This window comes from Zootermopsis nevadensis, unplaced genomic scaffold, assembly GCF_977971745.1.
Source record: "Zootermopsis nevadensis isolate Lab colony 2312 unplaced genomic scaffold, Znev_1.0 Znev_ptg000007l, whole genome shotgun sequence".
Classification (NCBI taxonomy): Eukaryota; Metazoa; Arthropoda; class Insecta; order Blattodea; family Termopsidae; genus Zootermopsis; species Zootermopsis nevadensis.
In genome coordinates this window covers 2,470,160-2,496,243 of record NW_028259139.1, presented here as the reverse complement: position 1 = coordinate 2,496,243, position 26,084 = coordinate 2,470,160, and the positions used below count along the sequence as shown (strand labels likewise).

Here is a 26,084-nt window from a genome sequence, read left to right as displayed (position 1 = left end):
AAATGGTGGCATGACTGGTATAGGAATGGACAGAACTCCAAGAAAACCTACTCTGAAATATTTTTCATCTATGAACTGCATGGGTTTGAAGTAATGTCTGCAATCTACCAGCACAGCCTAGTCAGCAGAGAATAGCGCAATAAGACAATGGGAAAAGACTTTATGTTCAGAATCTGGACTGGTTTTAGAGTTAGGTTTCTTAAGAAAACACATAGATGAAATGCTAATAGTTGACAACATTTATTTTGATTTCAGTATTCAGAAATGTCAAACATCAAGAGGCTATTCAGATTCACAATTTCATGAGTATGTAGGTACAATGATGAAAAACAATGCATTATGAAATATAAAAAACACACAGAAATACTTATAAAAATGATATTTAAATACACACCACACATGAAGTCAAGTACTACATAATGTAATTATGCAATATTATTTTGGTAGTATTAGTTACAGAAAATGGGACATTACTCCATTCTGAGAGCATCAGATGTATACAAATTTGACAAAATAAGGAAGGGAAACACAAAATATCATGTCATTTCTTTTTTAAAAATATTCCACTGCATAACATATTTAAAGTGTAGGCAATATGTATAATGAAACCATCAGTATTTTATGAATAAAGACGATGCACTAATTTGGAGGTCCTCAGACTGAGGTGTACAGAGCATTGATAGTCCACAGGAATATAATGATAATTGGGGAATATATTAGTTGCACCAAATAAAGACAACCACTTCACAAAATCTAAAATATCCACATTTTGAACATTTTAAGTTTTCACAGATTCATAATGTAATGATTGGTTTACCTATTTCTTCAGTTTATCACCTAGAATTATTCTCACTGGTGCAAAATCAGAAACGCAGTTACTACTTAAAACTTCAGCATCAACCAAACTTCGAAGCTGGGACAAGTTTGGTAATTTTTCACAAGATTCAACATTCAGAAGAGTGAAGAAGAACTGCTCCCACAGGTGCCGTTTGGAGTACCTGAATAAAACAATATCATGTATAACTTTAATGAGCCTCACAATATAAAATGTAAATATTAAAACAGTACTTCACAAACTGACATTCTATAAATTTTAAATGTTAATTCAGTGTTCATTTTATAGCATTTCCATCTAAGAAATAATTTAATATAATCAAAGTACCATATTATTGCAAAGATAACAGTTAATAAATACTACGGTACTGTTTAAGAAAAAAGTTATCAGGATTATTTGATAAATCTGAGAACTCAGTAATTTGTCTTTTAGCACTTACAATGAAATAAGTCTCTTGTTGCATATGACATGTAATGAATTTTAAGCATTTAATTATTATTGTTGTACCAGATGACAATGGAACTGGTACATTTCTCTCATATAGTTTGCAGTGCTGAAGTTCACAGATGGCAGGAGGATGTTTGCATGATCTACAGATTTGCAGGAATGTTGGAAATTCATTCTTGATGCCTAAATTGATACTCTGCACATTACTATGACTGACAAAAACATCCACTTTGTCAAGGTCTATATCATGACAAATGTGTGAATCCATATAAAACTACACAGAAGTTTGCCCAAGTTAAAAAAATTCAAAAGCACCGGGTTTGTGGACCGGAGCGGCTGAGGAGCCAGCGTGTGTCCAGGGTGGTGCTGAGAGTCAAAGGCTGTGTGGGAAGAGCCGAGGGCTGTGTGTGTGGAAAGTGCCAAGGTTAAGAACAGAACAACTCGACAGACAGTATGTGTGAACAGATCTGAGTGCCGATTTGCCTGTGTGTAGATTCTGTAAGTTGATTTATTCTAAATAAATCACAGTTGACATTGAGCCCAAGTAGCGGTAGTTGCCATCTATGTCACAATACATAATAAAATTAAATCTTGTTACTTATTGTCACATATTAATTTGAAACCTGTAATGAAGTGCAGATTCTTACCTTGAAATAGACTGCTGGATGAACCATCGACCATCCTTATCCTTGTGAACTTTCATATACTGGCTAAAATAGACACAGTGCATTGTGCCTGCAATTCCATACAGATCTGTCTGTAAAAAGTAAAAATTAAACTGAATATTGGAACTACTCTCATAAGAGGTGACTATAAGTGGTGTGAGTTTTTGGTAGACAAAAAGATATTAAGTGTTAAAGTTGGCCTTCTGGGTTGAGGACTTGTAAGTAGACACCAAACTTTTGGGGAAAAACATTGTCTCCATCTTCAAGGCTGAAGGTTCACTACAAGTCCACATGGTGTTACAACCCACAAGATCAACAGTCATCTCCACTGCCACAAGAACCTATTGAACTATGAGTAGTATAAGGCAGATAGCACATTAAAATACCTGAAGATGTGTATAAAGTTAGACAGACATAAAAGAAAAATAAGAGTATAATGATTCACAGTATCACTTACTCATGAAATGAAAGAAACCTTGACTCTGAGTAGAACTGTATGACTTTATAAGTGAATTTGAAAGAGATCAATTAAAATGTTTACGAGAGAAACCTACAGTTGATTCTTGTCCTTAGGTTTCCACAACTGCAATTTAATGAATGATTTTGGCTTTTGGGAATAAGCAGTGTTGAATTTTGAAGGATTCCCAATGTTTTGGAAAACACTATATTTACCATCTTTCATTCAATATCACCACAGATAAGATGTATTTTTGTGATCAATGAATTTACAGTCCAAAGAATCATATGGTTACCTGGTATGTCCATGGTCGCTTGGTCTGCATTTCAATGCACTGGAAGTCCTTTGTAGTGACCACTGTGTTAAATGTGGTACCTTCAGGAAACAGTGTCATGTCAATCCCTCGTCCCATGTCAATCAGCTGCAAGCTTGGCTGTCTGGACTCACAGGATGGCCTGTAGAAACAAAGAAGTAAATTACATCACATAAAAATATATATTTAGAGTAAAATTCTTCTACAAGAAAGTTCTTCTATGTATTACTGTACTTGGAATATATTGAAGCCAACTACTGAAATCAGAACATTGCCATGAATTATTTTCACATTGCTCTCAAACCAACATTATTTTACTAGTGGACTGATGTGGCAAAACTGGGAAAATTAGACTATAATAAAAACATAAGTTGAATGCTAAATTATGCTAGACACTTCACTGTATGAAATAGTAATTCTAACCAGACTTTTCACTGGTCATATGTACTGTTCAAGTAACACCAAACCAGAAGTCATTACCAACCAATTTTTCAGTGATCATAAATCTGCTATGCTGTTCAGAATACTACTGTCAAAACATTATTTTAGGAGCAATTCAATCCCAAATACAGTCTCATCAGAGATAAATACATTTCACACAAAAGGATTCACTTAAGCAAAATTTGGAACTTACAGGTTCCTCAGTACAAAGTTATCTGGCTTAATATCCCCATGGATAATGTGGCACTCCTGCAGCTTCTCAGCAATGAGCAGCAGTTCTGACATCCAGTACAGCATCAGGTTTTCAGGTACAGACTGCTCAATTGGACACAAAGAAAATACAATGTTCATTGCATACTGTGAACTGAAAGCCAATGACTAATTATCTAAAGGTTATTAATGCCAGTTCCCTGAAATTAAGATAAAACACACATAAGACAGGATCAGAAAATGAATATAGAGTGGGGCTGGATGGGGTGGGAGAGAGACACTTATTGCAATATGTATATATATATGAGACATGATCACAATTAAAATTTATTTTTGTGTAACCAATGATAAGATGGCTGACAGTAAATATTGTCAAATGAAGATGGAATTATTCTAGCTTGTTGCTCCCTATAGTCTGGTAGAAGTCTACCGATATTTGCTGCCTCAATTAATGCTCTGATGATGAAGGCAGCAAGCACCTCTAAAACATCAGTCCTCTTCTGTCAGACTACGCAGCACAACAACCCAGAAGACAGCCATCTTCAAATTTACCACCATGAGAACCTCAAATCTCACTTATTGTCAGATTATGCAAATTGTGATCAAACCCACAGGCAGAATAATATCTTGGAATTCTAAACATAAGGGAAAGAAAAATTATTTTGACATTAAGAATTATTTTAACCCTGTTTTAAGTCACGTTTGAACTTGCTTAGCTTACCCACTGTTGCCTCAATTTGATGATTACAGAAAGTAGGGATCCATAATGAGAATATTCTGTCACCATTATACTGCCACTGTTCAATGTGTATGCCATTTGGACATCCATAAATGCCAATGCCTGCAACATATAGTTCATAACAATGTGATATCAAATAAACATAATACCCATTACAAGAAGCAAAGCAGAATACATTCTGAGGTTCAATTGTAAATAGTTACGAAAAAAAATTATAGCGAGAATCTTATGTTACACACACCAATTTCATTTGAGTCAGTCTCTGCAGAGTGAAAAAACATTTTAAATATTCTGAACAAAAAACTGAATTTATATAAAGAAATTTTGTTTTTTTATTTGTAGTGTTCTGTCTGACGACAGGTCCATATGAACAGGATCCTTCCATCCTTTTCTCGGACTGGGACCTGTTCATATACGTTCTTGGCAGATGATCCAGAAGTGGTTTGCCATTGCCTTCTTCTGTGTGTGAATGGAGTAATTGTTGGGATGCCACGGAGAAACCGGGGAAGCCCCCGGAGGAAAACTCTGTGTTGCCTAGACCAAGGCCTTGCCCAACACAAGTTATAAATTCGGGCACCGCCGGGAATCGAACCCGAGACCCCAGGATTACAAGGCCAGCCTTCTAACCGCTAGACCACCGTGGCACGGTATATAAAGAGATATAGAGATCTAATAGCCATATTTAAACCACAGTTTCTCCATTTCCTTCAGAAAACAATATTAAATTTAGTTATAACTGTACATTCATGAAAATGTTCCGAAGTAGAACACTCATGGGAAAAGGATGGGACAGACATAGAGGTATAAATATGTGATGGGCGTGTACTTCAGAGTTTCTTGTTCTATAGTGCCTTTCACCCTAAGGAACTGGGAGTTTGTCATGCTGACCACACATCACCCTATATCTGGTTGGATGATCGTTCACCTCTGCTTAGGCATGTGAATGTGAGGCCAGCAGCCAGCTAGTCAGCTTTGGCTCTCAATGGACATTATAAAAACAAAGAAATGAGGTATTTTTGTCCTTAAATGATATAACAGGGAAATGGAAGAAGGTTACATAATGGGAAGCTTCAGACTTCAAGTTCTTTACCTAGTATTCTGAAGGCAATTAAAAAAAATAATGTGATGGAAACTGCATGTAGCACTCACAGAAAGAAATTAATACAAGACTCAGCTTTGTAAACCTGATTGGAACACAATACCATTGAAACCCTAACATAAATGGAAATATTACAACTTTCATAGTATTGGTTTATTAAAACATGAATTTTGATGAAATGGCACAGGATACAGTTGAATACTGAGTGACCTTTGTGACGAATCTTGAATCTCCAGTTTCCACAACAGGAAAATTTTTTGATTAGGTAAATAACTATGAACAGTTCAATGAAAATTCCACACACTGGAGTTACTTAAAGCAAAGTTTTTGAATAGAAAAGAGTGAGAAACAGTTTTAAACTATCATAAATAACACTCACACATTCCACAAGAATCAACTTACTGAGAGTGGATCAGACAGGCGGGATTGCAACTGACGACAGACGTAGAACTCCCACTCCCAACTTGGTTTCTGAACTTTCAATGCCACAGTTTTTTGTGTCTTTATATCTGTAGCCTTGAACACTTTTGCATAGCTGCCTTCACCTAGAATTTTCTCGATGGCGAACTTATCTTTCCCTGTACAAAAAGCAAGATCGGCCGTGTTTAAGAAATCATCACAGTTTTTCATACAATACATATGTCTGTTTTATAAATAAAATTATTTATTCTAAATGGAATCACAAACAGGACGTCACAGAATATGCACATAATGTAGAATATTTTTCACTTGTTAATCTAAATTTTTCATCATAAATTAGGACAGCCATACCTCTATATTTGCAAGGGTAGATTCCTTGATATAATAAAAAATGTGCACATACCCTTTTAATGCATTCTGTATTAGGTATTATTTTTCCTCTTTATAACTTTTATACTTGCGCTAGAATACGCCATCAGGAAGGTCCAAGGTAGGCAGGAGGGTTTGCAATTGAACGGGACACATCAGCTATTGGCATATGCTGATGATGTTAATTTATTGGGGGACGATATAAATACAATAAACAGGAATGCAGAAGTTTTACTAGAGGCTGGTAGACAAGTGGGGCTGGAAGTAAATTCAGAAAAAACTAAGTACATGTTAGTATCTCGTCATCAGAAGACAGGCGGGCAAAATTATCTTAGGGTAGCTAATAAATCCTTTGAAAGGGTTACAAAGTTCAAATATTTGGGAACAACAATAACAAATCAAAATGATACTTGTGAGGAAGTTAGGAGGAGACTAAATTCCGGAAATGCTTGCTACTTCTCAGTCCAAAATATTTTGTCTTCCCGTCTGATTTCTAAGAACCTGAAAATTAAGGTATACAAAACAATAATCTTGCCTGTTGTTTTGTATGGGTGCGAAACATGGTCTCTCACTCAGAGGGAGGAACACAGATTGCAGGTGTTTGAGAATCGGGTGTTGAGGAGGATATTTGGGCCTAAGAGGGAAGACGATGGGGCGTGGAGAAAACTGCACAATGACGAGCTTAAAAATCTGTACTGCTCCCCCAGTATTGTGAGGGTGATTAAGTCGAGAAGAGTGAGATGGGCGGGACATGTAGCGCGCATGGATGGGACAAGAGGTGTGCACCGGGTACTGGTTGGGAAACCTGAAGGGAAGAGACCGCTGGGGAGACCTAGACGTAGATGGGAGGATAATCTCAGGCGGGATCTATGGGAGATAGGAGTTGAAGGAAACTGGATTTTGTTGGCCCAGGACAGGGTCCGGTGGAGGGCTTTGGTTAATTCGGTGATGAACCTTCGGGTTCGGTAAGCCATCTAGTTAGTTAGTTAGTTAGTTATAACTTTTATACTTATATTGCAAACATCATTTACCTTTGTTTTGGGAAGGGTATAGTATGCATGCCATGCAAACACCCACACCTACTTCTACTAGAATTTAGACTTGTTTTGTTACATTACTGCTATTCAGCTCAATCATGGGTTCATGGTTCATTGTGGAGTGTCATAGGAACCTAACAACTATTAATATTATACCTATGGAAAGTCAAGTTCCAAGTTTGAACAAAGGACCACAAAAAAATATTTTGGAATGCAACATATCTGTCACTCAGAAAACTTGTTATTTTAATACTTGGTTTTTAAACATGAGGTGAAAAGTAAAATATTCTAAATGTTAACATGCATATCAGAAATATATCTGCTCATAATTTCATCATGAATAATGTTTCAGTTTGTTACTGTCATACCCGTGTCCACTGAAAATTATATAATATAATGTTAAATAACAACCAAATGCAAAACAAAGATACACTTCTAAAAGCTGCAAAGAGCATATAAAAGTATGAACTTACCTAGAGTAACAGTTCCCCCAATTTTGAATCGTGGCACTGGCACATTGAGTTTTACGTAGTGCTCACTATCCTCAGCCTTTGGAAACCCTAAATGAGTAAGCAACTGCTGAATTAAAGTATGATCAAATGGATCAATATCTTTGTGTCCTTCAAGATTAAGCATGGACACTTCTCTTGTCAAAGAATTTTCTTGTGTTCTTGAAGATTTGTCTTTGTTGGCCCCACCATCAGTTTCATTCTCTCTCTTGTGGTCTACTTTAGCATGGGACAAGTTTTCTTGTTCACTTCTTAACAAAATTTCATCATCCTGAAGTTCTGATCCCAGTACTGTAGAGTTATTAGAAAATCCTGAATTATTTCCTGTAATCTGCTGGCATCCCTGAACTCTATTCTGTTTTTCATGCAAGTCTACTTCTTCCTGTAACAATGATTTTATAGATTCCACCCCATAAACCTTCTGAGAAGGGTCTGGCTCTTCTGGTAGATGACTCTGACCCATCATGTAGTTGCTGTTACTGCTTCTGTGATGTATATTTTCCGTTTTGTAATAAAGTGACTCAAAGGTCCTGATAATAAAATTATCGCTGGAACAATGCTGACTCGGTTCAAGCACCTCCTGAACACTGGGATTCTCTTGCGATTTATATGCTATGTCTATTTGCTGCTCAGAATTTCTTCTAATCTTATCAATGTTTTCACTCTTTCTTGTGCTGCCTGTTGTACAGTTCTCCTGAGAAAGTATAGTTGTATGACATGTGGTTGCCACACCACTACTGGAAGAGCTACTGGATTTGCAGGATCCTGTTGTCTCCATGATTATGCCTAAGGTTTCTGCTGTTTGAGTAGCAGATCCAGCACTTCTATGAGTACCAACCTCATCAGACCTGTAAAATAAAATACTCAGTGAGAAAGTTTTTTAGTTATCTTAGAACCGTAGAAAGAACTGCTTGCAATAATGGCTACGCACTTTGGACATGTAAATATCATACAATTTATTGTTGGTTGCATTACTATGGCAATTAATTTCATCACTGAGTATGTAATGTTCATTGCTTTAGCCAGGAAAGAAATGAATTATCGAAAGCAGACTTTGGCATGCTACAGTTATAAATTTTCAACTGTTTCCTTTCTTGTGCTGACTTGTTAGGAACCAGTGATTCATAGACGAGAATATGGTGTTACCTGGAAGGCAAAGCCAAATATGTACTGAAAATTTTCATATAACTTATCTCAAATCAGATTCTTCTCAAACATAACTACATGTAGAAGAAATATCAAAACTTTTGAATTATGCTACAGTAGGGCCCCGCTTTTCAGCGATCCGCTAATACGGCGCTTTTCAATTGCGTGCATATGCCCCACGTGCTCAACAGCTGAGTCAGAGAAGTGCATCCGGCGCCATTTTCTCGTCGTTGATTCAGTCTGTTTACAGCTTTTGTGAAGTTCTAAAGTCAATGCTACACTTCTAAATGGTATTGCATGCTATAAGGAAATTCTAAGGGAAATGAAACAACATTCTATGAGGCAAAGCTCATTGCTTTCATACTTTAAGAAAGCACCAGCCCCATCTTCAACTGCAGAAATTCCAACTTTATCAGCAACACCAACCCCTGCAAGAGCTTCCGAACCATCACCAAAACGAATAAGATTTGTTGAAGAGTCATATGATGAACATGTACCATCTCCTTCATCCTTCCTACAATAAACATATTAATTTTAAAATTTATATTCACCAATCACTATAAGCTGAGGATGAAAATATTTTAAGGTAAGCAATGTGTGTACTACTGATATTCATTTTACTTTCATATTGTTTTCTTAGGACTAGCGTTATTGTGCACTTACTATATGATAGTGTAAACATCTTATTAGAGTTGATATGCATTTGCAAGTGAAAAAAGGCAAAGATCCACTTTTTAGTGATTTTCGCTGTTCGGCGGGGGTCTGGTCTCTAACCCGCTGTATATGCGGTGCCCTACTGTGTTTAGTATATTACTGACTGAAGAACAGTCTGTGATTTTACAATTATGTTTAAAAATTCCTTCACTGTACCTTTGGGGCCATATGTACCAGTACCTCAGTTTCCTCTACAATAATTTATGTTTGCAGTATGATTTTTGGGAAGCTAAGATGGCTGAAGAAGACATTCTATTTGGGAATTTAATGTGGCATAGTAATACTGAAAGCTATTTGCTTCATCTCCCTTTGAACATAATAAAAGACTTTTTGGTCTCTATGTATTCTCCTGATTAAGTTCATTGTTTTGTTGGAGAACAGAATCTTGAAAAAGCTTATGATATGAGATTTTTGGTGTTCATGGTGGTTTTTGACCACCATGAAAACCAAAAATCCTGTCCAGAATATTGTGTTCAATAGAGACATTTATTAATAAAAATAAACAAAACACTACATCAGTCCACTACAGGCCCTATGTTACATGAAGCCCAAATTGAATTATATAAAATCTCTTTATGCTACAAAAATTGGATTAATAAACAAACTATAGATTTAATTAATATCTAAAACTTTACTTGAAGCATTGTTTAATATATTGTACATTTAGACATACCAGGGAAAAATAATTTAAATCTCTATGCAGTATATCTCTTACTGTTTACTGGATCTGTAACAATTTATGATTATTGTGGTATCTCTACTGTTGATCCATTCCATTAACAATAAATTTGTATTGATAAATATCAAAAAGAATACAGATCATATGTGCTTGAAAACTATGTAACAAAAAATGGATTTCAGATTTTGTTCAAATTTCAGAGTTTTACAATATAAAACAGTATTATGCATAGATACTTACTGCCAATACTCTGATTTTGCTGAAGACTCAGTTGTGTTCATGCCATGTAGCTGTTTAAATTTCCCCACAGATGGTGTCGAGGAAAACAAAGGACAGGAGAAAGCCTGAGTAAAGCAAGTAACATTGCTGTTGCATGTCTCAGACTCTTGAAGCTCCTGTTAGCAAATAAAATTCACAGTGTCATCTGCGTCTTGAGTTACATCCATTCACAAGGGCCCCTTGTGTAATAGGCCTATCCAACCCCTCTTCACAGCCCTGAGCCACTTTCAAACATTCATATATAGAACCAGATAAATTATTTCAAAGTTATACTGCATACATGCATATACACACACAAAATGTATGAATGAAATATAAAAGGTTGATAGTAAAACAGAATATATCAGATCATGATTAGTTTTATGTATGATTTGAGGTTTTCACAGCGGCGAGTATGAAGATTTCTGTCTTCTGGGTTGTTGCGCTGTGTAGTATGGTAGATGTTTACCAACGTTTCAGAGGTCATACTGCTTCCATCATCAGGGTGATTCAGACGGAGGCAGTATGACCTCTGAAACGTTGGTTAACATCTACCAGACTACACAGCGCAACAACCCAGAAGACAGAAATCTTCATGATTAGTTTTACTGAAGGAAAGGAATACACAATGAAAAAGTTATTTAATAAAACCAGATATGTATTAAAATGTAACAGGAAACTGACACTGCTTGTCATCAACCTGCCTACTATAAGGAATGCACTTAGTCATAGCCATCCTTCTACAATGACGTAAGTGCATTTCTGTTAAGACTAGCCTGTATCTTAATTTAGTACTTTCATATCAAAAACCCAAATTCATTAAGTATACAGAATCAAGACATACAGCATTTACATTAAGCAATACATTTTCTAGAAATGGAAATGTACCTGCCACAAGGAAAATTGGGGTACATCATTTCCTGCAAGCCAGACTGTGGTTCAGATTTGGTCAGTGAGCTTTTGTGATTAGTAGTAAGACCTTTCAGACCCAAACGCTACAAGTGATTCCTTGCTTAGCTAAATAACCTATATTAAAACTGAAGCTATTAGTGCAACAAATCATACCCCTTGCAATGCTGGATCATCCAGAGGATCACAAGGTAAATCTGTGGATGGCTGCAGAAAGCCTGCCATTTTCCTCTTCTCAGCTTTCGGGGCAAAAAAATCTTCAGGTGCAATATTTTCCTTCATTTCTGTACCCTTTAGGGCATTCTCCTCTTCTTCAGTCATGCCTGGAGATGGTACAAATGGGATGCCTTCTACTGAACATAGAACACAGAGTGTAAGGTCTGGGACAAATGAATGAGTGAGTTCTACAATGAAAACAATAAAAATGTTTCACATTAACATGGTTCTGTAAAAACCTCCTTTCCAAGTTACAGCCCTCTTTTCCTTCCCAAAATATCTGAGGTGGTAGCATCCTTTTGTTGCTTCCTCCCCACACTTAGTGATGTGCACGGAGAGAGGTACAGCGTGCCAAGAACGCTCGGCACAAGCAGATGAACTTTTGGCAGTTTTCCAGAAACGTAACTTGCAAATATATATTTTGAGTACTTGCTACAAAATACCTGTTCTAAGCACGGAGAGAAAGCAACAAAAGTATGACGCCATCACAGACATTCAAAAGAGCAAACGAGGGCTGTAGCTCAGAAAGAAGATGTTCATATGAACTTTCTTCATTGCCTTGTCATGAAGAACTCACCTTTACATTTGTGCTAGTCTTTTAAATCACACTCTGAATTTGGTAAATGTTTTTTTTAAAGTTTGAGCTAAACTAATAACATGGATTCAAACTGTAGCTCAGAAATGGCACATAAACTGAAAGTAGTGGCCATAATTCAAACATTAGTTGTTTTAAAAGCAAAAAAGTACTAACCACTAAAACAACTGTTCTTGTACTGCTGTTTCGTGCTTCCTCCATAAGACATTAATGTGTAGATCAGCATATTTTGTTTATACTATTACATTGCAAAACTATTGTTTATACTAATAACTTTGAGTTGTTTAGATCCAAATTATGATACACCTCTGTAATAGTGACTTTACGAGTATGTAGATGACAAGTTTCTTTTTAAATACTGTATTGCCCAGTATAAAAGACACATAATGGCTTAAGAAGGCGATTTCAACAATTTTCCTAAAACACGTTTTCTTCATTTTTTATTTTCCAAACAAAACTGGGAACAACATAAATGAATTATAGTATATCTTTGTGGTGTTTGCATGATGTGTATAACAGAAATAAAGAATGAAAGTTGATAACTGTCCTAATCTTTGAAATAACACTTAAGAATAAAAATTGTTTGGCAAATTTAATATTAGTACACTATAACCCCTACTTTCCTGAACCTCAAGTCCAGGGAAGCCCTGACCAGGGTGCCTATAAGGCCCGGGTCTAAGCGCAATACCCTAATTAAAGAGGTCAATCCTCTTCAAGAACCAGAACTCTACGAGACCAGGGCCTTGATTACAACAACCAACAAAAGAGCTCTTTTAGCGATTTTTCCTTTAGAGCAGGCATTTCCTGAAACTAGGTGACTATCATCTCACTGAGTAGGATACGATGCTTTGCTGTAGACGCAGGGCTACTGGCAGATTAGGAAAATGGGGAAGCACAAAAATCAGCTAATGGTCATGGTGCAAGAAACTGAGAATACCTTTCCGCTCTCTTACCACTTATTTAGCCTGAAAATTAGAGCTGCTGGTATTAAAATGTGGCTATGTTTGTATAAATATGGATCATGCATTTGTATTTGATATAATTAAGTTTAAACATTTTCTGATATGTCCTACTTGAAGAACATAACCTAATCTTTCATAGGGTCTTATAAAGTCCCACTTACCAAAAGAAACTGGTGAATAAACTGTATTCTTGATGTGACTGCAAGGAACACTCTTAGAATTCAGAGTGTCCTCACAATTACAATTATAAATATGGGGGCAATAAGGTCTGTCATTACCTGTATCTGGAGATATATTTTCATCTTTAAAATAATTAAATGGGCAATTTTCATTTATAGCTTCTGTTGGTTCCGATATCAGGTTCTCTCTCCTCTCATTATGCAAAATTTGAACATTGTCTCCAAAAGTCCAGCCAAACTGTGATTTCTGTTGTGCAGGAACTGGCAGGTTACCTGAACAATTTTGCATCTGTCCCATAACTTCTGTTTCATCTCTAAAGATACCAAAATTGCCAGCTTTTCTCTCTGGCTGTGATGCACAAAAACTATAATTCTTTCCTTCTTCTTGAGCTTCACTCTCATCCTTGAAGATCTCAAATGGATTTATGTTTATTTTAGGTTGTTCTGGATGTAAACATTGCGTATCTACATCATACTCAGACAGAAGCTTTTTCTTCTTGGAATCAAAACCATCTGCATGACTCATATTATCTACAAATATAAAGAACATACCAACATCAATATACATTGTACAAGTTAGGTGTTTTTCAACAATGGACACATTTCAAAAAACTATGCTATATTGACAGTTCAGGAGCCAGTCACTCTAAGTCAGAATCATTAATTTTTTTCAGTTTGTGGAGCATTGCAGTCTTCTTACATGATCAACCATGCAAATATGGAGTTCCAATCCAATGTTCATCATCAAGGTTGTTCACCCAAAAAGACTGCACTGCATTCAGCCACCAGAAATGTTTAAACTTTTACATGCATAGCTAAATTAACATTATTCTCTTTGAGATAAGATTAATGGCTTGCACCCATTGACTTTTGAACTGTTCATACATATGTTAAGAGTGAGTTAATTAACAAGGCCCCGGCCATTTCATCCTCCTAGATTTGATCATCCTAATAATATTTGGTGAAGAGTGCATATTATGGAGTTGACAACTTCATTAAATAAATCATAAAAGAAATAAATAAATTCAATTCTAAAGGGTTTTGATGACAGTAGTTTACACTTAAAATTATTCATTGTCAGGACTTTTTCCATCGTCTGTTCTTTAAAACCACGGCATTTCGGATGGAAGAAGTCCTGACAATGAATAATTTTAAATAAATAAATTACTCACATACATGCAAAGTGTTAGTGTAACTAACACAATAATTTCCTCCACAAAATATAATAAATGTATCCCACTAGACAAAACAGCTTAAATTGACAGAGTAAATTCCAAGTTATACTGTACCACCCATAAACCAACAATTTCACACATATTCAGCTACTTACCATATAGATGAAAGGCATTTGAGAACATGTACTGAGGAGAATATTAGTGACTTTAGAGAGAAAAATAAATAGGAGGATAGCAAAGTTCCAGGATGAGCTTCACAATCTGCACTCTGTCAAACACTGAAGTAGTCAAATTAAGGAGGATGAGATGACATGCATGGCAAAGATATAAAAAAAAAAAGGGCCAGGAAACCTGAAATGAAGAAACTGCCTGAGGGTAATTTTTATCAACTGCATGTCATAGCTTGCACACAGTCCAACTTGCCATGTGTCATACTACAATATCGCTAAACTGCTAACCCTTTAGTTAAGTCTGTCAGGCAGCATCACAGTATAAAGATTTAAATTTCCTATTCCCATATGATAAAGATCAAACCTTTAATGTCAAGTGGTAACTATATGTACCACAACATTCAGCAACTAACCATCATGTCCACAGATTGCATTTAAGGGTTCCATACAATTCGAAAAATAAATAGGGACTATTTCATTTAGAATTTGACAAGTATGAAAGTAAGAATTTTACTCTCAGACACGCTTAGTCATTATGAAAAACTGACACACTTACACTGCAGGTTCGTATTCTCTGGCGTGGTCCAAAATTCATGGATCATGTTCATTGCTTCCTTAGTGTGATAAGTGAGGGACTGATGACTTAAAGACTGGTCACTTGCCTCATTTGGCATCTTGGCACTGTCATATGATGAATCTGTCGTCTGGTAGAACAATAATATATATAATTATTATCATATATATTACATTAGAAAGTCACATGCTTAAGTGCTTTACAGAATATGTTCTACTGAATCCTCCTGGAATTCTGTGAATATTTTATAATGGTCTAATGCAACATGAATATAAAGTTAAAATGGATTTTATACTAAAATTACATATCCAATCTATACACAACTATTCCTTAGTTAAATTCGGATCTGAAAGCTTGAAGACAAATAATTTAAATATTAAACTCTGTACATTAATTAATACTGAGTTTTAGAGAAGAAATCCATCACAACAAAACATTTTTCTTCAATATCCATTTTGGATTTCAATTAACTTGATATTTAACTATCATAAATCTAGTCACCAGCAATTAATGCAAAAGTTCCTATAACTTTCATGATTTTTATACCTGCCATTTTAAATTTTGGTATGTATTTTTAGAGAAAATTCAGTTTTACACTCTAGATGCCCTGATGAAATGCCTATAAAAACACTGTTAAACCTCAGATGATTTTATGTTCCTGAAACTTGACATTTTCCTTGAATTTGCACATCACGTTAGGTTCATGCTGATATCAAGATGGTCTGACATGGAAAAATCATGTTTTAGTCCAATGACAAACCAAGTCTAATAATTTCCCTGACAAATGGGAAGTACTGATTACCGACTTATAACTACAAGTATTCATGTCACTTCTGTCATGTTTATTTGGTATGCGAAAGTGTTTTATACATTAATATTCATAAATTGCAACACCATGCCATAGATGATGTATAGCAATGACAGAAAAATTCTTATTGAACCAGTCAGAATATATCTTCCCATCCAATTTGGATTTTATTCCTAGTGCTATTCATGTAAAGCATGAGTGGTATTTTTTTTGCAGGCATTTTCATACCTTAGAATGAAATATGAAGGTATGTGACTTGCAAAGTGGAAAAAATTATGCAATGACAAATGGTTTCCAGATTTGTTTCTCATTTTCACATTCGATATTGTGTACAGACTAGAGGATATTTCACAAAAATAAATTTGACTTTCTGAGATTACTTATTAGTGGTAGGATGACCATATGAAAGAGGTTATGTTCTGCCGGACATGTAATACACATGGAGAAAACAAGAAATGTGCAAAAAATATGTAGAGTATTCCAAAACATGTGAACGAGATGTGAAGCTTGCCTGCAAGCACAAGGAAGTCACTTTGAACATCTTTTATTATTTAAGGTAAGAACAATTAATGTAATAACATGTATCAGTGACGAGAAATATTCGTAGTTCGCTGTTACTAGCGGCACTGAAACTGATTCGCATGTGACTCATGGGAAGAACGCGCACAAGTCCCGCCCACATCAACAGAGAGCCAGCCGAGCACGCCCAGAGTCTCATAAATTGTAGACTCGGTAGAAACCCCTTAGAAAAAAGTTACTTAACAGACAAAAGAAGAAATGTATATTAAAATAATCTCACATAAATAGGCCACAAGGATGTGAATTAGATTCAAGCAGGTTAAGTGCAGGCACTGATAAGATCAGTATTCAACATCTGGGTTATATTCAGATATAGTTAACATGATTTTCCTGTTGTAAACTTACAGGTAAGGGTTTCATGTGAGACATCTTTGACAACACGTTTGATGAAGCAGCTGTTATGCCACCATTTTCATCACCATTTCTGATCCAGTTACTTTGATTCCCTAATAGCTTAGGGCATTCAGGAGCTGCATTTTCAGCATCCAATACATGGGATTTTGTTCCAAATCCTGCATCTTCTGCACCACCAGCACCAACAAACAGACTGAACGCAGCAGCAGGAATGTTAGCATTCGCATACAATTCAAAGTGCTGCTTGTCAGTTGCTTGTGCAACTGGCAAATTTGTATTGTTTATTTTATTGCCTGCAGCTTCAAATATCTTGATGTTATGCAATTGTTCCCCATACAGTTTTGCAACAGTTGGTTCACTGTCAGTTTCACACTCTTCTGTACAAGCTGCCCAAGGAAAAAGCACACTTTATGGACAAAACAGACACTCATTTTCATCTAAACTTTCATCAACATCAATATTAGTCCATATTATTATGATATCCTTACAGTCTGATAGCTCAGTAGTGCAAAAACTGCCTTGCCTACAACCAACCATACACACTCCACTGCTCTCTCTCTTTACACTGTTACAAAACTAACTTGAGTCTGGAACTGAAATGAATACAAATATGAGACAATTCCAGACTGGTTGGTAACAATGTGCTTATCTGTACAACACATCCACAAATAGATGCAATACTTAATGTTCCACAGACAGGCCAAGCATGCCATAAAATCATTCCTGGCATCAGAGGTTCATCACTTCCAGCCAGCTAACAAACAATTCCAAATAGCACTCTGGAAACATTATATTGAGTGGTATCTGTCAGAGTGACAGATTTGCTGTAGAACAGGAGAACCAGCTACCATGGAATCTTCCATCCTAGAGCTGACAGTGTCAACAAACCATTTTAAAAGAAAGACTGACTTCTCTAATTAAAATTAAACACTCCTGTCACCGTTTACATTACTGTTCCTACCTTGTTTACAACTTTTAGGTCTGTTACCCTTCAAATATTCAAATGCACGCAATTCTTCAAAGCTGAACTCTGTTCCACCAGTATACACCTGTAAGAATCAAATATATTAACATTTTCAAAAGAGTGGACCAGGGACCACACCACTCAAAACAAAACTCTAAAGTTTTATTCTCTGAAAATGTAATGTGTGCAAGTCACTCTGCAATATATAATTTTCAATCACTTCAAACTGCCTCACCTTGCCTTTGCAGTACATTGGTCTCCTGGCAGGATTAGGAGATTCAAATAATGCTATTGGACAACTAAGCTCATCCTCCTGGTCACATACTTCATCATGCAAACTACCACCTTGAAAACAAGAAACAAGGATCCATCTGTTTAAACTTTGCCTTAGACTTTTAGACAAAGATAATGTGCAGAATAAGTAAAAATGGTGACCAAAGTAGGAAAGCATGGGCAAGTACAGCCCACAGACCAGGAGAAAATCCCTGCTAGGAATTCGACATATGCGCATGCGCAAGATTTCGCTGTGAGTGACGACCCATCCTAAAAGCATTCATTCCACAACCACTGAACGAACAAGAGACAACAATCTTCCATGTGTTCTAATGGGTTAAGCTTTAAGATTATCTCACACTAGCACAGTGATTTAATCTAGAATATTATCACAACACCCACAGAACACATTAGAGGTGCACTCACTACACGCTACTCTTAACTGCTTAATGTTTTCAGTCTGTGTGTAGTAGTGTAAAACTCTGATGTATCACACTTCCCACCAATAGCAGCCCTCTAGTCCACTCGATAGTAAACATTCCCCCTGCACCGCCCCAGAAACGACTTCCCCCCCGCAGGGCTTTTCTCCTGGTCTGTGGACAGTAGGCCTACCTGATTTGCAGGCTTCTACAGAGTAGAGATCAAAGGTTAATCACATTTACTAATAGGAGGTAAAGAAATTAGGTATATTTAAAATTATGCATACACAAATTAAATAAAAACAGCATGGTAAATATTCTAATATAACTGAATAATTTTATTATATATTTTAATCAAAAAACACAAACATGACGCAAGTAAACCTTAAATTCTAAATCATGTTGTAAAATCATAAAAATACATTGCATATTAATTCTTCTTCTGCTCAAACATATTTAAAAATAGGTGGACACACAAACTAAATACATCTCGATTTTGATGAAACACTCTCGGGTTACAAGCCGCGTTAGGTGGCTGAATGATGAATAAACCATATATTCTGCAAACATTTTGAGAGCAATCTCTGTTCTCATCTTCAGGGCTGCTACGTAACTTGTTTCATCAACTTCAGTCACCGCGAAAGCTAACATTTTTGGACTCTGCTACTTTTATGGTAAATCTGACAGTTATTGTTACAAATTCTATATCTGAATATATATTTCCATTAGTTTTTAAGTTTGGCCTTCAACACACACAAACATAAAATGTTATACACCAAATAAAGTAAACTGCCATTACACAAAAAATAAAAACTAATATATTTCTAGCCTGCTATTCCTTACTGTATGTTAAACAGTTGTGCCCCTTCTCTTAAGAGGACCACCATGGAAGCATTTTCTTTGTTACAAATACTAATCTTCAAACATGAAACATTTGTATTTACTGTCTTTTACAAAATTTCTGTATGTACACTCAGAGTTACAACCAAACCTGTTTGTCACTAGACATAAAATTCAATTGAGGTGGAATCTTTCAGCCTCTTTGAGTTAATATTATCACTATAAAAATTAAAATGGAAAGACTCCTTTCTGCATTAAGACATAATACCATTATTCATGTACATATTACCGTTCTTACCTTTCTTACAGCGCAGAGGTCTGTTACCTTTAAAATATTCGATGGCAGCCAACTCTTCAAAGCTGAACTCTAATCCACCAGCATATACCTGTAAGAACCATAGTAATATTCTTTGCATCATGAGAAACAATAAACTCTAAGACAATATCCTAAATAAATGCTGGAAGTCACAACTCCAAATTTCTGTCAAAATGCATAGCAGACAAAAACATTCAACTGAGTGAGTGGACTAAATGTGTTTGTACAATAAACCAAATAATATAAAATAAGACACAGAACACATGTGATTCCAATGGAAGGTGCAGAAATAATTGCACATTCAAGTAAAAATTATTTCAAATAACCTAGCTTTACATTTCAAGGACTCACAAACAGATGACATTACAATGCTATCTCTGAATTTTCAAGCAACTGCGGACCCCAAATACTAATTTTCATTGCTCAATACAAATCAACATGTACCAATGACAGGGAAATGGAAACATTTGCAAATTTAAATGGGCATTCCAGGCAGAGGGGGTTTAGAGTTACATTTTAGATACTTAAAAGTACCACAACCCTCACATAATTTTTGTGGCATTATTATACACATAGCACAATGCATACACTGCAAACAACTGTAATACTGAGTTGTGGACTGTGACCACTCTCCAGTGTGTCTCACGCATCTTGAACCACAGGCTACATGTATCTTCTACATGTCATAGATGTAATACCACTGAATAAAAAAAACGTGACGGTCATTATGTTATGTGAGGGTCTGTCAATGAAAAGTTGCAGAGGCTGGTAGATACAATGAGCATTTTTTTGACAATTATCTGAAAGTTCCAATACTGTCTATGGTTCCAGACTTATGGGAAAGCTTGTACAGTTATTAAACTCTATCATTATTTGCATTAACATACAAAAACTGCTGAAATTCAATGACAAATAACTTCTTCCAATCTCTCAATCACATTCTTCTATTTTCTTATCTCCCTGACCCTTCACATCCTTCTTTGCTACCACATCCTCATAACAATTAATACATCACTCTGTAATATAAATCTAAAACACTTTATAGGTAAAAAGATGTCACTCAAAATATGCATTACAGGAGAACAATGAAAAATATCATCCATGTTACATTAACATTTTACCCAAGTCTTTACAAATTTTAATATGTCCTTTGTGAGCACAAAACATATAAACAAACTGTCTCTAAAATGTTATTGTTGATGGTGTTGAATTATCAATTTCAATTTTTTGGACTATTTATGCTTCCTCAAAAACCACTCTTTTGGGAGATTGTTTACCTGAGGATGAGGCAAAAGCCATCTCCTGAAATGCAGTGGGTTTTGGTTTTTAAGGAAGCATAATGGTGACTGAAAAACTCCAAAAAATTAAAATTGGTAAATAAACAAACTGGCTTTTTTTTATAAGATTCCATTATGCTTAAAATTGTAGAGAACTGTAATGTGGACTTAGACTGAAGGTGTTTTGATTTGATGAAGGAACACAAGAGAAGGGGAAAACACGTTACAATACAGGGATAATGTATTTAACTATGGTTTAAACATATAATAAACACATACAGAAACCTACACAAAGCAACCAATATAAAAAGAAACAAAATTATTTAAGGGTATAAATGAGTTTATTTATTCCATTTCTTAAAGAAACAAAGATGCAAACATGAAAATATAAAAGGAAATATAGTACAGTACAACTTAATACGATAGGAATTTACAAGATTTGTAAAAATGCTTATTCTGATCAGTAATCATAATATATGAAAACTGTTTAAATACATAATCTTCAAGCCCATTTCTTAACTTCTGATTATGTATATTGCAATATGACACCAAGTTTATTTTTAAAGAAAGAAACACTACTTGTTGCATGCTTGCAAGTACCACCCACATTTTCTCCAGTTCCCAATTACAGACCCATCACTGTATACCAGTGAGTGAAAATGTCAACAGAATCTGTTCTACAGTTTATTCACCCCCCCCCTCCCCCAATGTAGATTTGAAGAAGCAGAAATTCAATTAAAACTTTAATTGTGTACCTTATTTTTGCAGTACATGAAACGTTTAGAAGGATCTTCAGGCTCAAATACAGCTATAGCACACCTGATTTCATCACCATCCAGTTTTCTTGGTTTTAAAGCATTGCATATTAAAAGAGGAGGGTTCTTTACTGGTATTTCTTCATCTTGGTGCACTGAAACATTCAGGTTATTATACAGTGTTATACGTAAGAAAAATCTATACATGAAATCAACACCCAGAATGTTGTTGCACCTGTCTTCCAACAGTCAATAAACAATCACTGTCACGATTTCAGACACTTTTTCCACATAGAGATCAGTTCATGAAGTAGCTGGATGACCAGATATTTTGGACACAAATAACATTTCTCTCCCATTTTAAACTTGCTTAATAAACACAGAAATCTATATTCCACTCACTGTCCCCTCTTACTGAAATATTCTGCAATTGCCAATGGCATCTCTTCAATTTTAGAACAAATTTAATATTGTTTCTCTCTTCTAACAACATACCACCTATGTTGATAGAAGTGTTTTGGGTTGTTGTGATGTGTGATAATGTAGATGAATACCAACATTTTAAAGAAATGTATCACCTCCACTTTCAGGGTGAAAATGATTTTGCACCCAACTACAAGTAGCCCTCGATTTATGCCGGGGATTGACGAGTAATATAATGGCATTACATTTAAAGCTCTGAACTAACATAAATAAAATAAAGGGAATTTAAAAAATATATTTTATACACTTATAATCGGCAATTTGTTGGTCCCTGTGATTGACTGCGATTCTTTCATGTGATTGATGTGTACGATCATCTCTGCTGTTATGCGATAGTTGCATTCATGTAAGACGCTGACCTATAGAAAATCGCGTAGTAAAAATAACCCCGGTACCTCCGCAGAGATTAAATTAGTCCTTTGAAAGTTTAAAGCGCCAGGAATGAAACTGCATTAGAGCAAACACGCATGCGCAAAAGTTTGCATTTCACAAACAGCTTTTACCGATTCATCGATCTCATTGGAGTAAATTCGCGTTAACAAAACGTACTTAATTTCAGAGATGACTGTATTTATAATTTTTATTCAAAATGAGCGATGGAAGAATTATGATTTAGTATAAGAATCAGTACAAGATACATTGTAAAACGTTATAAATAATAGTAAAAAAAAATTTCTTCACTTTTTGACTTTCTGGTTTCAAAATTGGCGTTATTCTGAATCGGCGCAGAACAATATGTTACAGCCATATACCAGCAGAGATCAAGTACACAGGGAAGAAATGGCATTAAGTCTAGAAGAAAAGGTTGTAGAAAGACAGAAGACATTGAAGACTATCATTAACATTGCAATTCCTACAAAGTTCAGTAAAAAATTAAAGAATTCTCACATTCAAAAGATGGCCGTGAAACAGAAGCTGCAGCTGTACGCATTTTACGATACTTCTTGGTCCATGGTCCTGGCTCTAACGAATTTTCCTTATTTATTATTTCCCTTCGTGGTATGCTTGAGAGATGCTCCTCCAACACAGCAAACTCAATACCTATGTTGTCTTCCACATCCTGCAAATCCAATAAAATCATATTAATATTAAGTGTCAGCACAGTTCAAGATAAACAGACTGCACCTGGACGCTCCTCCTTCTTTTATATTCAATGTGGTGTCATGCCATTTGCCATAAGTTAACTGTATTTAGCTTACTGTCTTCTTACACATATATACACCAGAAAGCACAGTATACAAAAGTTTCATGAATAGAAAAAAGTTCAAGCATACTATTTTTGTTTTTTACTTTTCATGTTAAAGACTTTCTACCTATTACAGATAATGTTATATTTAATTTCACAGGATATTATACAGGCCACAGAAGTTTTCCAGATACAGACATGTTTCCATTTAATTCAGGTTCTGATATAGATAGATTTTACTACAGAAGGGGGTATAGGCATTAAATTTACATAATCCCAAATACATTTTGTAGAACAATTCAATGTACAATCTCGAGTCTTTCTATTTTACTTCACAGATATTATTTACATAATGTTATCCAACCTCAACAGAATTTATATTTTTGAGAATGTCAATTTATTACTGAGAACATATACCTCCTACCTTGACAAAAATTATTGCTCCTTGAGTAACTTTCTTAAATAACTTTCAATATAATTACTTTGAAAAAAAACCCAATTTGTATCCAAGGCATTAATTTCTTACAACATTCAAACACTCACATTGAAAACTTCAATACAGTCAGAATGGGTATTTCCTGAGCGGTGGCCACGTTGAGTTATGGGCTGAAGAACTCCAGCAAATCCCTGTTGAACATTCTCTCCTACTCGCACGTTTCTTACACAGTTCCTTTTGCGGCCAACGGCCTTCAGCCTATTCAGTACCACTCTTTGTTCTGTGCATACAGCCTCAACTTCCGATATGCCACTCAAAACCTGCCTTGCCACTCGAAGCTGGAAGTTTCTGAACATAATGATTAATAATACCAAAACAATACAGTAAAAAGAAACTGGTAAACTTGATTTACTCTAGACATCTGTGTGTAAATAAAAATCTCAAAGTGGCACATTTAATATAAGAAACCACATATTAAAGCAATCTATATCCACAGAAATGTCATGGCAGATTAAGTTTTAGCCTTCACATAACCAAAAACAGAACATGGTACGGAAAGAATGCCATGAAACAGATGCTAAAAACTTATAATAAATGAGTGGGAATGCTTTGACAAGAGTATCTGTATATATACATTTAACAAATTATAAAAATTAAAATAAAATATGTACAGATAATTAATTCACAAACCAAATATGCCCATGAAAAATCAGAAATACTGTTACTAGCACTTACTTATGAACCTCCTCTAGTTCATCTCTCGGCTGTGAATAGTTCTTGAATCCTTCTGAAAACACCTGGTTTGCTCGCTTAATATCACCAGCCTTCTCAAATTCAAATGCCCATGCCATATAAAAAAGTGCACAATATTTGCCAATGCCATGGGCATGACATCTCTTATACACCTGAAGAGGATTTATTGACATTTCAATCTGGAATAAAGTAATACACTTGCTTTATATCTGTGGTTCTGAAGTAAAAATTTACCACTAACACATGCAGTTTAAATACACTTTGGTGTGGGTATTTCAAATATATATCTTTGGCACTTGGTGAGAAGAACCAAAGTCAAATGTAATTTGTATTGACTTAAGGGCTTAAGGCCTAAGCACCACACATATAATATAAGAAACTTCAATCATTCACAGTTGAAACACATTTTGGTAGAACTCGATCCAGCATTTATGGCCGCTGACCTTGTAGGAAGAGCCCAGTATGCAGACCACTCAATGAAGATAAGAAGGTGAGGGAGGAAGAAACAAAGTAATTAAGACTGCCAAGATGGGAACAAGTGGGAGGAGCTAAAGGTCCATCAGTAAGGCAATTGCATTCTCAATGTACACAGATTAAGAGCTGAGAACACAGCCTGTCATCAAATTGCAAGTCCTCTATCCCTGGAAAGTAAATATTGGGACTGTATATTATGTTTTTAGATTACACCATGCTTTGTGGCCTGAATTTTGTTTCTTTCTAGAGTGGAAAATTCTCACTATATACTACAGTTTTCATACAACCACACATTGCTTTGGTGTTTACTTACATATTTAATCCACAGTTCAATGTACCGCCGGTCTTGCAAATATCGCTCATCGTCTTTGAACTGTGCTAGGCACCTCTCCAATAAAATATTCAAATTTCCTTCTCGCCCATCTCTCAAGAAACTTTGTTCCACCCACGATATATATTCATACCATGGTTCTAAAGGGTCGTTACCTTCATAAGATCGAAGTAATACTTCATACTTCCTGCAATAGAAAACTTCACCTGAGTGAAAATCGTTTTAAATTACACAAGAGCTGTAATTAATGTTCGTGCTAACTTACTCTCTTTGTTTGAAGAGTTCGTGATGTGCTTGCTGATCATCCTGGGCTAAAAGTGCTGTGCCCAACTGACAAATCACCCGACCTTTCTTCAGTGGCTGTATATTTTCCTTCGATAACTCAAACTCTTCGGCAGGATCCACCATTTTCTGTTATAGCAGTAACTCACAATCTAACCCCAATGCTGGAAAATCAGCGAAAAACTTTAATTCTCTATGTAGGACGAATTACAACAAAACACGCTGAGTTCTGTTCTCTGAAAGAAATAACCTAGATACAGAAAAATGTGGACACTACTGACGTACTAAATATATATACCTGTACTTTAATCACGTATATTCAACGGAAACTATTATTCAAGAAGTTCAAAATCAAATTTTAAACCACGATATGGGTACGTTCACTTATTTGCAATTGTCTTTGGGCCTATATAGCACAGAGTACAAACCAGAACGA

At 35.6% G+C, this 26,084-nt stretch overlaps 1 protein-coding gene across 5 annotated transcripts; it reads right to left on the bottom strand.

The window, feature by feature from the left end:
• Positions 1–216: 216 nt before the first annotated feature.
• On the bottom strand, positions 217–26,045 carry LOC110835515 (uncharacterized). 5 transcript variants are annotated; one of them, XM_022075796.2, is made up of 23 exons: positions 25,947–26,045; positions 25,632–25,812; positions 25,349–25,553; positions 24,544–24,740; positions 23,916–24,156; positions 23,075–23,246; positions 21,704–21,858; positions 19,654–19,741; positions 18,059–18,168; positions 17,821–17,908; positions 16,851–17,245; positions 15,101–15,248; positions 13,299–13,730; positions 11,404–11,600; positions 10,321–10,475; positions 9,052–9,201; positions 7,506–8,389; positions 5,609–5,784; positions 4,090–4,209; positions 3,352–3,473; positions 2,700–2,859; positions 1,930–2,039; positions 217–998 (listed from the first exon to the last, which is right to left on the bottom strand). In XM_022075796.2, the coding sequence occupies exons 2-23, from the start codon at positions 25,772–25,774 to the stop codon at positions 818–820; spliced, it is 4,629 nt and encodes a 1,542-aa protein (XP_021931488.2). In that variant the 5' UTR covers positions 25,775–25,812; positions 25,947–26,045; the 3' UTR covers positions 217–817. The 5 variants fall into 5 exon arrangements, with proteins under 5 accessions (XP_021931488.2, XP_087200066.1, XP_087200068.1 ...); XM_087343940.1 differs by having other exon boundaries at positions 11,404–11,597; XM_087343942.1 differs by having other exon boundaries at positions 13,473–13,730.
• Positions 26,046–26,084: the final 39 nt, after the last annotated feature.